This window comes from Heteronotia binoei, chromosome 19 (genome assembly GCF_032191835.1).
Source record: "Heteronotia binoei isolate CCM8104 ecotype False Entrance Well chromosome 19, APGP_CSIRO_Hbin_v1, whole genome shotgun sequence".
Lineage (NCBI taxonomy): Eukaryota > Metazoa > Chordata > Lepidosauria > Squamata > Gekkonidae > Heteronotia > Heteronotia binoei.
In genome coordinates, this window is record NC_083241.1 from 6,036,477 (window position 1) to 6,052,008 (window position 15,532).

The following is a 15,532-nucleotide window of genomic DNA, read 5'->3' on the forward strand; positions in this document are numbered from 1 at the left end:
TACCTCAGGCACACACACGCACAGTACGTTTTACTCTCATGACCATTAAGAAAACAAAACAGTGCATTTGGATAGACCGGACATGGGACTAATAGCAGCTTTGGCAGAGTGGAAGGAAGAAAATTACACTCTTAATGCTTTTTCTTCCAATCCAAAATGGGTATCAGATAATTTATCATCTCTTGATTTACAAGAAGGGATCTTAAAAGATAATGGGGGATTATGCACAAATACCGCGTGCGGCTTTAGTTATAAAACTGCTTTCAGGTTTTTAAAAAAAAGCCAACAGCCCGATTTGGTTTCACAACTGCAGTTCTGCCTGCAGCCATGGGTAGGCTGGCGACAGAAGCGTCAGAAGCTGGGAGTTGAGGTTGCATTCAAAGCGTTACACTGCTTGCAAAGAAAAGTCACGAAGAGAATGGGCTTGGATCCCACAGAGCACTTCCACTCACGCAAGAGTTCTTGCGCAGATGCAGGGCAGTGATTGCAAAGTGGCCCTTTTTCGAAAGGAACTCGACTGCATTTCGTTTTGCATTTCCACTCGCACAAGATGTATCGCCAGCAGTGCTCCCTCTAACCTGTGGAGTCCTCTTCAGGAGCTCCTGGCATTAATGTTGTGAGCTGCTGCATAAATTAGTTTGCTTTGGGGTCATTTCCCTGAGTTAACTCAGCTTAGAGCATTTGTTGTGAGGGCCAGGTCTGACATAAATGAGACCTTGTTGGGCCAAGTCGGGCCAGGCCATGTGTGTTCCTATTGAAGATTAGGCAGGAAAGGAAAGGTCCCCTGTGCAAGCACCAGTCATCTCTGACTCTGGGGTGACGTTGCTCTCACAACGTTTTCACAGCAGACTTTTGACAGGGTGGTTTGCCATTGCCTTCCCCAGTCAGCTACACTTTCCCCCCAGCAAGCTGGGTCCTCCTTTTACCAACCTCGGAAGGATGGAAGGCTGAGTCAACCTCGAGCCGGCTACCTGAAAACCCAGCTTCCACTGGGGATCGAACTCAGGTCGTGAGCAGAGCTTAGGACTGCAGTACTGCAGCTTTAACACTCTGCACCACTGCACCTTCCCCAGTCCTCTACACTTTCCCCCCAGCAAGCTGGGGACTCATTTTACCGACCTCGGAAGGATGGAAGGCTGAATCAACCTCTAGCCGGCTACCTGAAAACCCAGATTCTGCTGGGGATCAAACTCAGGTCGTGAGCAGAGCTTAGGACTGCAGTACTGCAGCTTTAACACTCTGCACCACTGCACCTTCCCCAGTCATCTACACTTCCACCCCAGAAAGCTGGGGACTCCTTTTACCTAACTCGGAAGGATGGAAGGCTGAATCAACCTCAAGACGGCTACCTGAAAACCCAGCTTCCACTGGGGATCGAACTCAGGTCGTGAGCAGCGCTTAAGACTGCAGTACTGCAGCTTTAACACTCTGCGCCATGGGGCAGCGATATAAACTTTGTAAAGGATACAAACGCAATTGAAGATCTTTTAAAAAAAAACATTAGCACTCGTTGGTTTTAAAGGTGCTTTCTTTATATTTCTCCCATGGGATCTAGGCTTTCTTTCCACCTCCCTCTTCCCCATCTATTTGCCTGCCTGCCTTCTTTATCTTGCAGCTCTCAAACATTCGATGTTCATGTCTTGCAGCTCTCAATGTTGATTCTATGTGGCTCAGGCATTCAGCAAGTTTGCCCCCCCCCCCCGATCCTAAAGAGCATCCTATGCAATAAATATTCACACAAAGTTCTTCTAAGGAGGAAACGCAAGGCAAGCTTGCTTCGGGGCGAATGCTGTGTGCGTACCGTGTTGCGTGTCACTGAAGGGAGCTGCAAAATTAAGACTTCGTGTCTCAAAAGTAGCCACAGCGCGGCAAGGTTCCGGATGAACAAAGGAAATATTATTAGGGTTTGTAGAATCTTTCGGGCTCAAGTGCCGTGTTCTACTGGAGAAAGTTTTTCTTCCAGACGTTTCGTTCTCAGCGGCGGAGAACATCCTCAGTGGCGTTGCAGCTGGAGCAGGCGCTCTGACCTTCTTGGCTGCTGTGCATTGAGTGAAATATTTCTTTACACAAGGAGTGGTTCAAATGTGGAATTTGCAGCCAGAGGATGTGGTGATGGCCACGTGCATAGATGGCTTTGAAAGGGGATTAGACAGAGGGAGGGAGGACAGGTCTCTCAGCGGCTACTAGCCAGGGTGGCTAAAGGAAACCTCCACGTTCATGGGCAGTAAACCTCTGAAAGCCAGTGCCAGGAGGCGACATCAAGGGAAAGCTCTTAGCCTCTGTGCCGTGTTGTTGGCCCTCCAGAGGAATTGGTTGGCCGCTGTGTGAGACAGGATGCCCAACTAGGCGGACCGCTGGTCTAATCCAGCTGTGCTGTTCTTACGTGAACACAAAGGTCACTTCATATGTTCTAAATTATCTTCCAGATTATCGTAGATGACGACGACAGTAAAGTGTGGTCGCTCTATGATGCGGGGCCGCGGAGCATCAGGTGCCCCCTTATATTCCTCCCACCCGTCAGCGGCACTGCAGACGTCTTCTTCCAGCAGATCTTAGCTCTGTCAGGATGGGGTTACAGAGTCATTGCCGTGAGTATTTCCCCGAAATCCGCTCGAATGGCGAGGACCCAACCGGTTTGCTGTATGTTCTCAAAGCCATATGTATTGATGTCTTGGCATGGAGTGATTTAAATGTTGGGTTTATGTGTTTTTATGTACTCTGTTTTGTTTGTTCATATTGCCAGCCCCTTTGAGCCCCTTAAGGAAGAAAAGTGACCAATAAATGCTTAAAATAAACTTAAGATTGATAGAGGAGGCCGCCATGTGCCTCCCCGTTTTCATTCAGGAATAAGACTTTCGGAACGCCCTCAGATCCCTTGCCATTGTACTGTTTTGATATCTTGCTGTTCTGTTCTAAAACACCTGCAGTGCTTACTGAGAAAATGGAAGTATTTAGGCCCTAACGCTGTCTGACCGTCAAGGTCATTACTATCTGTTAGAGTGTTTTGCTAACAACTATTATACTGTGAGAATGTCTCCCTTGTAACAATTTGGTATTTTGAATTTATATCGTGACAGAAAGTTAGGCGCGCGTGTAACGGCTAACTGCTTCTATATATATATTCATCCACCTGCAAACCACCTTGATTTCGTCACTGGCTTTGCCAGTGGTACTATCCTGCTTTACAATAAAACACCAATCCTGATTAAATGGAGTGTTTTTATTGAAGATAGTCATAGACCTGACACTCTTTTTCTGTTACTCCAGCTTAGGCCATTTGCAATCACGTGCGTGGCCTTATTGGGAGTTCAGGGCTTGTGATATTCACGGAATAGAAACCAAACCCTTGGGATAGGGCAGTCCGAGAGCTCAGAACATAGCTGAGTTCTACAGGTCCTTGTTAGAAAATCATTCTGAAAATCGTGGAAGGCTGTCAGTCGGGTAACTCCTGAGTAAGGACAGCTGTAACTAGTCACCTAATACTGAAGCTAACCTGAAATATTTTAGGGACTGATGGGCGAAAATGAAATCCAGATACAATCAGACCTTGCATTTGTAATAAATGAAGGGGTTTCAGTAGAATTAGTAGACAAAGACGGGTGTGCCTCTGTCTAGAATGCAAACATGTACTTCAGGTTGCCTGCTGAATCCTAAATTATGATGCAAATGGCCAGAAGATACAGACGTAAAATTGAAGTTGCGGGGGTGGAGGGAAAATATACTTGCCTCTCCCTTTCCATCTTGCTAACCTTTTTTCCCCTCAATCCTTTTAGTTGCAGTATCCAGTCTACTGGGACATCTTTGAGTTCTGCGACGGGTTCCGAAAACTCTTAGATCATCTGCAGCTGGATAAAGTTAGTGTGCCTAGATTGACAAATAGCCTGTGCTTTCAACAGGAACGTTGTGTAAAGAGTTTATTCAGAATAACACTCAGTGGTCCAAAACTGGGAAACCGTTAATATTTGCCCGGTTATCTTTGATTAATTTCGTTTCTGCTTTCAGGAACCTCCCCCCCCCCCCCTTGAGTTCCTTCTTTAGGTTTCTGCTGCTAGATAGAAATTGCTCAATCTCCTGCTATGACAGGTCTGTGACCAAGCAGTTTTGAAGATGCAGAGTCGTTCAACGATAGCTGCCGCGTACAAAGAGCAACTGACCAAATGTCAGTGCTCCTGTCCCTGCTTTTATTGTTGTGGGGAAAAGGTTTCAACGCTAGTAATTTGCTGCGTTCAAAAGAAGCCAAGCGGTCAGAGAGGGAATCGGCCTGCCAAAAAATCCGGTCGATTTGTTTCTGAGCGGACGCTGAGAGCCAAATGGGCTAGCATTTCAATCTTTTTTTTTTTTCCTGAATTTTAAAGTTTTATTAAGAAGAAATAATACAAATAAAAGAAAAGACAAAGAAATAAAATAAAAATAGACAGAGAATACATAAACAATCATCTCTCACAAACCACAAACAAGATAGGTACAAACAATCAACTGCAAACTAACATCTAACAACTAACATCTACCCAACCATACACACTGGGAGATGGAGAGAGTTAAGCATCTAAAAAGGCAAAGGGGGAAAAACCCCATGGTTACTCCGATCCGACACCTCTGCTTTTAACCCATTTATAAATACGGTCCCATTCCTCTTGACATTTTTGCACATTGCCATTTCTTAATCTTGTGGGCATTAGGTCAGATTCTGCGGCTGCCAACAATTTGCATTTCAATCTTAATTACGTTTCCACTGAGCTCAGTGTTGCTGACTCCCTCGTGTGTTCAGGATTTCAGCCCAGAGATATGCTTTGGGGACTCCACATATGTCATCTCTGGCTGTGAACTCACTGGGCGGTCCCTGGCCCCGTCATAACTCAGCCTAACACTTCTACCCTGCCCTGTGGGGCTGTTGTGAGACTTTGAGATAAATGCATGTGAAGTGCTTTGGGTACTCAGAAGCCACAGTAATCCATGCGACGGTCACCGCCAGGCTAGACTACTGTAATTTGCTCTATGCTGGCCTACCCTTGACTTCAACCCGGCAACTCCAACAGGTCCAGAATGCGGCGTCGCGAGTCCTGAGGGGAACGCCATGGACTGCAGACATTCTACCTATGCTGCATCGGTTATACTGGCTTCCAATTGAGTACCGAGTTAGATGCAAGGTTTTGGTTATGAGCTTTAAAGCCTTGAGCGGTCTGGGACCGACGTATCTATGGGACTGCCTCCTCCACTGTGTCCCTGGACGAGCACTACGCTCTGCTGGTCAAAATCTACTGGCGATCCTCAGCCCTAAAGAGGGCCAGGACTTTTTCAGTCCTGGCCCAACCTGGTGGAACTCTCTGCCGGAAGACGCCAGGGCCCTGCGGGATCTTTTATATTTCCGCAGGGCCTGCAAAGCAGAGATGTTCCGCCAGGCTTTTGTTTGAGGACAGCGACGGCTGCTGGGTGTCACGGGCTGGGGCCGGGTCAGGCAAAGTCCAGGGGCAGTCCAAGGTCTGTAGCCGGTGAGCAAAGAGGGTCCAAGGCGCCAAAACCGAATCACAGTCCAGGTATCGCAGGTCAGAGGTTCAGAAGCCGAAGTCAGGGGGTCCAGAAGTCAAAGCCAAAGTCAGGGGGTCCCGAAGCCAAAGTCAAAAGCCGAAGTGGATGCTAGAAGGTCAGGTAAGTGACTAGTTGCTTCCACAAAGCCTCCTCCCAAAGCCCACAGCTATAGAGCCCTCTGCTGTCTGTTGCCCATTTGGGCTAATTGCTGACTCAGAGGGCAGCCAGGATCCTGCTGAGACTCAAGCATCCTCACTCCTAGAAGGGCCAGAATCCTTTCAAAACTCAGGGCTCAGGGAGCGTCTTGCTCGTGAGCGTGCCGCCCTCCTCCGATCCCTGAGGTCCTGACGAAGGCGGTCACGCACACGAGCCACCCGAGAGGGCGAGGCAGGGGGGCTTGGATCTTCTCCAGCAGGAGGCAGGGGCACTGGTGCAGGTGGCAGGGGCACAGTTTCTTCTGCAGGCTCAGTTTCTTCTGCAGGGTCCCCAGTACCCATGACACTGGGCTGGCCCCCTCCTCCACCCCCTACTTAAGGGGGGAACTACTTCCAGTGCCCGGAAAGCAGAATTACAGCACGCTATAAAGTAGGTTAATTGGGTTGCAACTGTTTTAAATTATTGGTTTTATTGATTTTATGTGTACCTTTTGTTGTACATCCTGGCATTGGCCAGGAGGAGGCGATTCATAAATTTAACAAACAATAATAATAATATATAGATGCTCAGTATTGCTACTGTTAAACATTGGCAGCATCCTGCTAAGCCGTCTTTGTGTTCTAAAATCAGGTCCACCTGTTTGGTGCTTCTTTGGGAGGCTTCCTGGCCCAGAAGTTTGCAGAATACACTCATAAATCGCCCAGAGTCCAGTCTCTGGTTCTATGCAATGCTTTCAGTGACACCTCAATCTTCAACCAGACGTGGACAGCAAACAGGTGACATTGATTGTGATATGGCAGCTAAAAAGGGCAAATGCAATTTTTGGGCTGTACGGTGTCCAGATCACGTGAAGTGATGGTATCGCTTTGCTCTGCTCCGCTAAGACCTCACCCGGAGTCTTGGGTTTAGTTTTGGGCCCCACATTTTAAGAAGGATATAGACAAGCTGGAAGGGGTCCGGAGAAGAAGGACGACGAAGACGGCGAGGGGTCTGGAGCAATGTTCCCTCTAAGCTGCAAAGTCTTGTGAACAAAAATTCTGCTCTGTGAGCTGCTGGCATTAAAGTTGTGAGCTCCTGCATAAATCATTGTGCTCTGGGGTCATCCTTCTTGAGCCAAGGCAAAAATGAGTGAGCTGGAGGCTAAAAATCTGTGAGCTAGCTCATTCTGACTCAGCTCAGAGGGAACACTGGTCTGGAGACCAAGTCCTGTGAAGAAAGGTTGAAGGAGCCGAGCATGTTTAGCCTGGAGAGGAGGCGGCTGAGAGGTGATAGGATCACCATCTTCAAATATCAACAGAAGTATGGTGTCCAGATCATGTGATGTGATGGTATCACTTTACTCTGCTCTGGTAAGACCTCACCTGGAGTATTGTGTTCAGTTTTGGGCACCACATTTTAAGAAGGATATAGACTAGCTGGAATGGGTCCAGAAGAGAGCGATGGAGATGGTGAGGGGTCTGGAGACCAAGTCCTATGAGGAAAGGTTGAAGGAGCTGGGGATGTTTAGCCTGGAGAGGAGGCGGCTGAGAGGTGATAGGATCACCATCTTCAAGTACTTGAAGAGCTGTCATATAGAGGATGCTGTGGAATTGTTTTCTGTGGCCTCAGAAGGTAGGACTAAAACCAGAAGAGTTTTTGGCTCAACATTAGAAGGAACTTCCTGACCGTTAGAGCGGTTCCTCAGTGGAACAGGCTTCCTCGGGAGGTGGTGGGTTCTCCTTTGGAGGTTTTTCAACAGAGGCTAGATGGCCATCTGACAGCAATGAGGATCTTGTGAATTTAGGGGGAGGTATTTGTGAGTTTCCTGCATTGTGCAGGGGGTTGGACTAGATGACCCTGGAGGTCCCTTCCAACTCTGTGATTCGATGAAATGCAGAAATCCATACACAAATAACTTGGGCTTGTTTTGTAGCAAAATTGGAATGCATGTCATTCCAGTCCTATTGACTGCTTATGAACTTGGATTGGGAAACCAAATGAGAATGTTGCCTTTGCCGTAGTAAAGTTACTTTGTGGGGGGGGGGGGGGGCGGAGCAAGAACTGTTCTGATTTTTTTGAATTAGCTTTTGGAGCTGGAAATGTTTTCCATGTTTTAATAAGGCTAAAATGTCTCCACGGTCACATTAACACAAACAAGGACTTGAGTTTAACGAGGCAGCAACCGTCTTTGCTTAACTCAGCTTTCACTGTGTGTGCCGTTTTAACGTTTGCGCCTCTAATGTTTTACGTGACAAGCCAACGTACGTTGTGACAACAGGAGAAATAATGTCGCCTCCAAAGCATCTTACGTCCCTCTTCTCCTTTTTAGCTTTTGGCTACTGCCTGCCTTTATGTTGAAGAAAATCGTGCTTGGGAACTTTGCTTCCGGCCCCATGGATCCAGAAATGGCCGATGGAATCGATTTCATGGTTGATCGGGTAAAAGACTCCCGGATGTCAAATGAATGACTGATTTTGTGTGTGCGCGCGTGATTGATTCTAAAAGGCATTTAATGTACTGGATAAACAAGTTGATTGCATGAATAATCGTCATCTGGATAATTCTCTTATCTTAAACTGAATTAATCTGTCTCTTTTCTCTCTCTTCTTCCCCCTTTTCTGACAGCTGGAAAGCCTGGGTCAAAGCGAGCTTGCTTCAAGACTTACCCTCAATTGCCAGAATTCATATGTGGAACCTCACAAAATCAAAGACATTCCTGTAACTATCATGGATGTATGTAATCTCTCCTTTGGCTATTTGGTGGGTCAGGGGAAGACAACATAAGAACATAAGAGAAGCCATGTTCGGATCAGGCCAAGGGTCCATCTAGTCCAGGGCTGGCCAAACTTGCTTATTGTTAGAATAAATATTGGATGTTTGAGAGCCACAAGACATGAGAGCTTCAGGGAAGGAAGGAAGGAAAGAAAATAGATGGGGAGGAGGGAGAGGTGGTAAGAAAGCAACTTTAACTTTAAATGCATTCTCCAAGCTGCCAGCTAGTTTGGCTTGGAGAAGTGATTTAAAGAGAGAAATGTCTTCTTCAAGCTGGCCCACTGGGGTGGTGTGGGCTTTGAGAGCCACACAATATGTGTGAAAGAGCCACATGTGGCTCCTGAGTCACAGTTTGGCCACCCCTGATCTAGTCCAACATTCTGTGTCACAGTGACCAAACCCCAGGTGCCATCAGCAGTGGGGCCAGAACTCCAGAAGCCCTCCCACTGTGACCCCCTCAAGCACCAAGAAAACAGAGCATCCCTGCCCCAGACAGAGTGTTTCCTCTATACCTTGGGGCTACGGACCTCTGCTCCGTATGTTTATCGGATTCCCTCTTGAAGCTGTAAGAGCACCGACTGAGCTTAAGATAACCAGGAAGCCTTGAGGTCTTATAGAAACATGGATAAAACCTGGGGAAACCGTGCCAGTCTGATTAGTGCCACTACATGACTTCAGTCATTAAAATGCTGAATGACTCAGCAATGTTTGTGGCTGTTCAGAGCGAATCCATTTCCGCCAGATCTGTAACAGTAAGCAGGCGGAGTTCTATGAATGCAACTTGCATCAGTATCCAAGAAGCATCCCCCTGCCCTGGGTAGCCCAGGCAAACCTGATCTTAACTGAGCAGGTACTTGGATGGGAGACCGCCTCGGAATACCAGAGTCGGGAGGTGGGGGCAGGCTTTATTCGGCCACCTCTCTGAATATCCTCCATGTTCCCAGTAGGGGTCATACAATGTAACAACTCCCGACACTAGGCTTTTTTTGAGAATTAAATAATACAGTATCACTTTGTCTGTAAGTTCTGCCCATTCGGTCCCAGACGGAGATCCTGGGTTCTTTATTACTCCGTTTCAATATTATTTCTTCAGTGGTACAAGCTTCAATCAATTTTTATCGGGCGCGATGCAACCTTATTCAATCAAAGCATCCATCTTTAAATATTTATTTCCAGTTTCTTTATATAATTCACGTACGAATTATTTTGTATGCGGACTCAAGCCTCATGAATCATCCAGACGCATTTGATGATACTAGAGGCTTGAGTCCACATACAAAATAACTTGTACGTGAATTATACTGTATAAAGAAATGGGAAAGAAATATTTAAAGATGGATGCTTTGATGGAATAAGGTTGCATCGCGTCTGATAAAAATTGATTGACGCTTGTACCACTGAAGAAATAATATTGAAATGGAATAATAAACATATGAACATATGAAGCTGCCTTCTACTGCATCAGACCCTCGGTCCGTCAAAGTCAGTATTGTCTACTCAGACTGGCAGCGGCTCTCCAGGGTCTCAAGCTGAGGTTTTTCACACCTATTTGCCTGGACCCTTTTCAGTTGGCGATGCCGGGGATTGACCCTGCAACCTTCTGCTTACCAAGCAGATGCTCTACCCCTGAGCCACACCCCCATTCATGACTCTCCAGGGTCTCAAGCTGAGGTTTTTCACACCTATTTGCTTGGACCCTTTTTTGGAGATGCCGGGGATTGAACCTGGGACCTTCTGCTTCCCAAGCAGATGCTCTACCACTGAGCCACCGTCCCTCCCCAAAGAACCCAGGGTCTCCGTCTGGGACCGAATGGGCAGAACTTACAGACAAAGTGATACTGTATTATTTAATTCTCAAAAAAAGCCTACTGTCGGGTGTTGTTACATTGTATGGCACAGTAGGGGTCAGTCACCAGAGGTCATGACTTCCAGGTGCACACATATGCACTTAAAAATTAAAAAAAAAAGAAGAATCTCTCTGCCACCAGCCGGAGAGAGATTCATGGATTCATAAGACCCCTAGATCTTTTTCACACATACTACTGCTAAGACAAGTCTCCCCCATCCTATAACCATGCGTTGGATTATTCCTAACTAAATGCAGAACTTTACATTTATCCGTTAAAATTTCATTTTATTGGTTTTAGCCCAGTTTTCCAGCCTGTCAGGGTCATCCTGTATCCAGTTTCTATCTTCTACTGTATTTGCAACCCCTCCCAGTGTATCATCTGCAAATTTAATAAGCATTCCCTCTATTCCAGAGTGGTAAAGCAGCAGTACTGCAGTACTGTGGTCTGAACTCTCTGCTCACGACCTGAGTTTGATTCCGGCGGAAGCTGGATTCAGGTAGCTGGCCCAAGGTTGACTCAGCCTTCCATCCTTCTGAGGTCGGTAAAATGAGTCCCCAGCTTGCTGGGGGGAAAGTGTAAAAGACTGGGGAAGGCAATGGCAAACCGCCCCGTAAAAAGTCTGCTGTGAAAACGTTGTGAAAGCAATGTCACCCCAGAGTCGGAAACGACTGGTGCTTGCACAGGGGACCTTTCCTTTCCTTCCCTATTCTTTCATCCAAAGCATTTATAAGACGTTGAACAAAACAGGTCCCAGGAAAGATCCAGTTTGGAGAGCCAGTTTGGTGTAGTGGTGAAGTGTGCGGACTCTTATCTGGGAGAACCGGGTTTGATTCCCCACTCCTCCACTTGCACCTGCTGGAATGGCCTTGGGTTAGCCATAGCTCTGGCAGAGGTTGTCCTTGAAAGGGCAGCTGCTGTGAGAGCCCTCTCCAGCCCCACCCACCTCACAGGGTGTCTGTTGTGGGGGAGGAAGGGAAAGGAGATTGTGAGCCGCTCTGAGACTCTTCGGAGTGGAGGGCGGGATATAAATCCAATATCTTCATCTACCTCACAGGGTGTCTGTTGTGGGGGCGGAATGTAAAGGAGATTGTGAGCCTCTCTGAGACTCTTTGGAGTGGAGGGCGGGATATAAATCCAATATCATCATCATCATCCTTGAGGTGCTCCGCTTGTCACTCCTCTCCAAGAGGATGAGGAACCATTCATAAGCATTCTTTGGGTGCCATCTGTCAACCAGATCCACCTAACGGTAACAGGATCCAAACCAGCATTCAGTCTGGGTTATGTTATAAAAGCCATCAAGCCAGTGCAAAGAATGGCTTAGATCAGTATTGGCCAATATTAGCTCACTGATGGTCTCTGAGGGGCTTATGCCCTTCCTGACTCCATGTACTGCAGCCACGGAACCCCAGTCCTGGTTTTTGACGCGAGGTGTGTCCTGTCCGGCTCCTCGGGGAAGTCTCCAAGCGTGGTCCCCTCTGCTTGGGAACAGAGATCCGCGCAACGTGCAGAAGATCAAGGGGGCCTGACCAGTTCCGCTTGCTTTCTAGGTCTTTGACCAGAGTGCTCTTTCGACTGAAGCCAAGGAAGAAATGTACAAGCTGTACCCCAACGCCAGGAGGGCCCACCTCAAGACGGGGGGCAACTTCCCCTACCTCTGCAGAAGCGCTGAGGTCAATCTCTACGTCCAAGTAAGTCTCTCCGGCTTCCCCTTTAGTGCTTGGTTGCAAACCCAGAGCTCTGCAGTGAGGTTTCGGGGAAAAGGGGGTGCTACCTAAAAGCTAGTGTTTATTAAGTAGGGTTGCCAGCCTCCAGGTGGATCCTGGAGAGCTCCCGCATTTACAGTTGATCTCCAGCTGACAGAGATCAGGTCCCCTGGAGAAAATGGCAGCTTTGAAGGGTGGACGCCGTGGCATTGCGCCGTGCTGTGTTCCCTCCCCTCCCCAAAACCCCACATTCCCCAGGCTCCACCCCCCCCCCCCCAATGTTTATCTTGTCCATCCTATAAGGAAATTAGGGCAGCGCACTTGGGTCTCCCTTCCCCCATTGTATCCTCACAACAACACTGTGAGGTAGGCTAGACTGAGAGTGTGACTGGTCCAAGGTCACACAGACAGCTTCCGCGGCAGAGTGGGGACTCTAAACCTGGGTCTCCCACGCTTTTGCTCTAAAACCACTCCGCCTCCTGCTTCTGGAGGCAAGCCTGTGCCACACGAAAGGGTTCCTTTGCTGAAATGGGTTAACTGTCGGTGGCAAGAAAGGTGGTGGTGTTGTTTTTCATGGAAGGCGTAGTAACAAAATTTCAATCAGAAGAATGTGTTAAATTTTTATTGCTCGATGCCATTCCAGATGTTACCCTTAAGGTGGCTGCTTTCATCTTTTTAGCAATAAAAATAAGGAAGAAGATAACTACAGCCACCCATACAAACATTTTGGCCACGTTACAGCCTCATTCTGTCACACTGTTTTATTATATATGTTTTAAATCTTGTTCATAGTACTGTATTTTGCTATGTATTTTTTGTCTTAGAATCATAGTTGGAAGGGACCTCCAGGGTCATCTAGCCCAACCCCCTGCACAGTGCAGGAAACTCACAAACACCTCCCCCTAAATTCACAGGATCCTCAGTGCTGTCAGATGGCCATCTAGCCTCTGCTTAAAAACCTCCAAGGAAGGAGAGCCCACCACCTCCCAAGGAGGAAGCCTGTTCGTGTGGCAGCCTGTGCATGATGTGGATAGCTCCCCCCTGATGTTTCATAGAATCATAGAGTTGGAAGGGACCTCCAGGGTCATCTAGCCCAACCCCCTGCACAGTGCAGGAAACTCGCAAACGCCTCCCCCTAAATTCACAGGATCTTCATTGCTTTAATTTTTATGGCTGGAAGTACACTGTATACTTTGGGGTGGGGGTGGGGTTATGACCTACGGCTACAACAATGAAGTACTTTGACCAGTCTGTTCACCTGGCAACACCTCCCCATGCCCCTGGCTATTAGTGATAAGGAGGCTACTTTGTTGCCTTCCACTAGACACAGCTGTGTTTCTCGCTGGTGTGGCTCCTCGGCACGACTGGGGAAGAGAGAGACGGGCCTCTTCCTGGGATGGGACACGCACTTCCTGTTGCACAGCTGTAGCCCTGTGTCAGGCACGTGAGAAGTTGCCCTCGGCCTACAGCGATAGTTGACTTCGGACCGTGAGCCACGGCTTAAGGGCCCACTGCGTTGAACCCTTTGACAGAACACCATGGCTTGTAGGAAGGGGGGGCAAGATACCCTTGTAACTTGTTCTGCTCTCCCCTAGATACACTTACTTCAGTTCCACGGTACCAGATACGCGGCCATCGACCCCTCCATGGTCAGCGCAGAAGAACTTGCAGTGCAGAAAGCCAACCTTCAAGCCAGCAGCGACCAAGAGCAGGCTCCGTAGCTCTCGCACTCATGGCCTCGCTTCATCCCGAGCATCTTTTTGGCAGTCTTCCCCACCCCCCATCTGCGGTGGCATCTTTGCAGTCCACCTTTTTCCTTACTACTTTAACTGATGGGTGAGAGCTTGTATCCTGAATCCGATTTCATTAAATGAAATAAAGGTACAAACGCTTGCTCCCGTCACTGTTAGCGGGCTGTCCTCCTTTACGTTTGGATGATTAAGGATGTAACTTTGGAAGACTTGTTTAAAAAAAAAAAATCAAAGACAAACTTTTGCTACCAAAGCCTTCACAGCTGTGTTCTTAAAGAGACTATTTTTTTTAACTATACATAGAGTTTGTGTGTCCCTGTGTGTATATGTGTGTGTTTGTATGTATATATCATGAGCAAATTGTCTAGAGGGTCATTTAATCGTTTGAATATTTACTTTGAGAGAAAAAAAAACACCTATGTTGATGTGCCAGTGTTGCCTTCTCTTTTCTTTTATATCCTTTTTGCAAGCTGGTGACTCCGTTTGTGACTGAAACATTCAATTTTTTTTTGTAAAACTGCCTTGCTTTCAGAATGAAACTTTCAAATAAAATTTCAGTTAAAAAAAAAAAGGCAATTTTTCCCCCCTTACCTGCAAGAATTAGCATTGAAACACACAAATCCACCACCAGGTTCTCATGGCAAAGTTGTTTTTTTCAGTGCAGCGGAAAGATCTCAACTGTTGGTAGCCTCAGAAGCACAGACTGATTTTTTTTTTGTTTTAAAAAAGAGATTTGTTCAAGGGGGAAACTGGTTTATTTGAAAACAGGTTCTCTTGAAAATACAAAACTTCATGACAAATTTAAGAAAAGAGTACTTTGTATCAAACAAACCTGTTAGCTGTTGTTGACTCAAATTTACGTCAAGACCACCCTGGCTGTATAGCATCCCTTTAAGAATATCTGCAGCTGACATTATTGTCCCTCTCCCCTTCATGAGCCTGTGTGGCTCAGGGTTCCCCAACACGGTGCCCATGGTACTCACCACCTGTTTTTAGAAAAAAGGCGGGGACCAAGTGGGGCTCTTATTTCTGATTGGCTGCGCAGGTCAGAACAATGTTTCAGCAGTAGCTGCCACCAGAACATTGAAGGAGGCACTGGATTTATATCCCACACTTCACTCTGAATCTCACAGTGGCTCACAATCTCCCTTCTCTTCCTCCCCCACAACAGACACCCTGTGAGGTGGGTGGAGCTGAGAGAGCTCTCCCCAGAAGTTGCCCTTTCAAGGACAGAGTCTCAGAGCAGCCTACAATCTCCTTTCCCTTCCTTCCCCGCAACAAACACCCTGTGAGGTGGGTGGAGCTGAGAGCTCTCCCCAGAAGTTGCCCTTTCAAGGACAGAGTCTCAGAGCAGCCTACAATCTCCTTTCCCTTCCTCCCCCACAACAGACACCCTGTGAGGTGGGTGGAGCTGAGAGAGCTCTCCCCAGAAGCTGCCCTTTCATGGACAGAGTCTCAGAGCAGCCTACAATCTCCTTTCCCTTCCTTCCCCACAACAGACACCCTGTGAGGTGGGTGGAGCTGAGAGAGCTCTCCCCAGAAGCTGCCCTTTCAAGGACAGAGTCTCAGAGCAGCCTACAGTCTCCTTTCCCTTCCTCCCCCTCAACAGGCACCCAATGAGGGGGGTGGGGCTGAGAGAGCTCTCCCAGAAGCTGCCCTTTCAAGGACAGAGTTTCAGAGCCGCCTACAATCTCCTTTCCCTTCCTTCCCCGTAACAGACACCCTGTGAGGGTGGTGGGGCTAAGAGAGCTCTCAGCAGCTGCCCTTTCAAGGACAACTCCTATGAGAGCTC

The 15,532-nt window shown here is 47.6% G+C and overlaps 1 protein-coding gene across 1 annotated transcript in view; it reads left to right on the forward strand.

Annotated features, from left to right (window-relative positions):
* Window positions 1-14,311, forward strand: part of SPG21 (SPG21 abhydrolase domain containing, maspardin) — a 42,471-nt gene extending 28,160 nt beyond the window's left edge. Inside the window, exons 3-9 of the mRNA XM_060260372.1 lie at window positions 2,427-2,588; window positions 3,774-3,854; window positions 6,313-6,458; window positions 7,991-8,099; window positions 8,287-8,394; window positions 11,834-11,974; window positions 13,585-14,311. Of these exons, the coding sequence (XP_060116355.1) occupies window positions 2,427-2,588; window positions 3,774-3,854; window positions 6,313-6,458; window positions 7,991-8,099; window positions 8,287-8,394; window positions 11,834-11,974; window positions 13,585-13,710 (873 nt within the window). The 3' untranslated portion in view covers window positions 13,711-14,311. The remainder of the gene's footprint in view (window positions 1-2,426; window positions 2,589-3,773; window positions 3,855-6,312; window positions 6,459-7,990; window positions 8,100-8,286; window positions 8,395-11,833; window positions 11,975-13,584) is intronic.
* The last annotated feature ends 1,221 nt before the right edge of the window (window positions 14,312-15,532 follow it).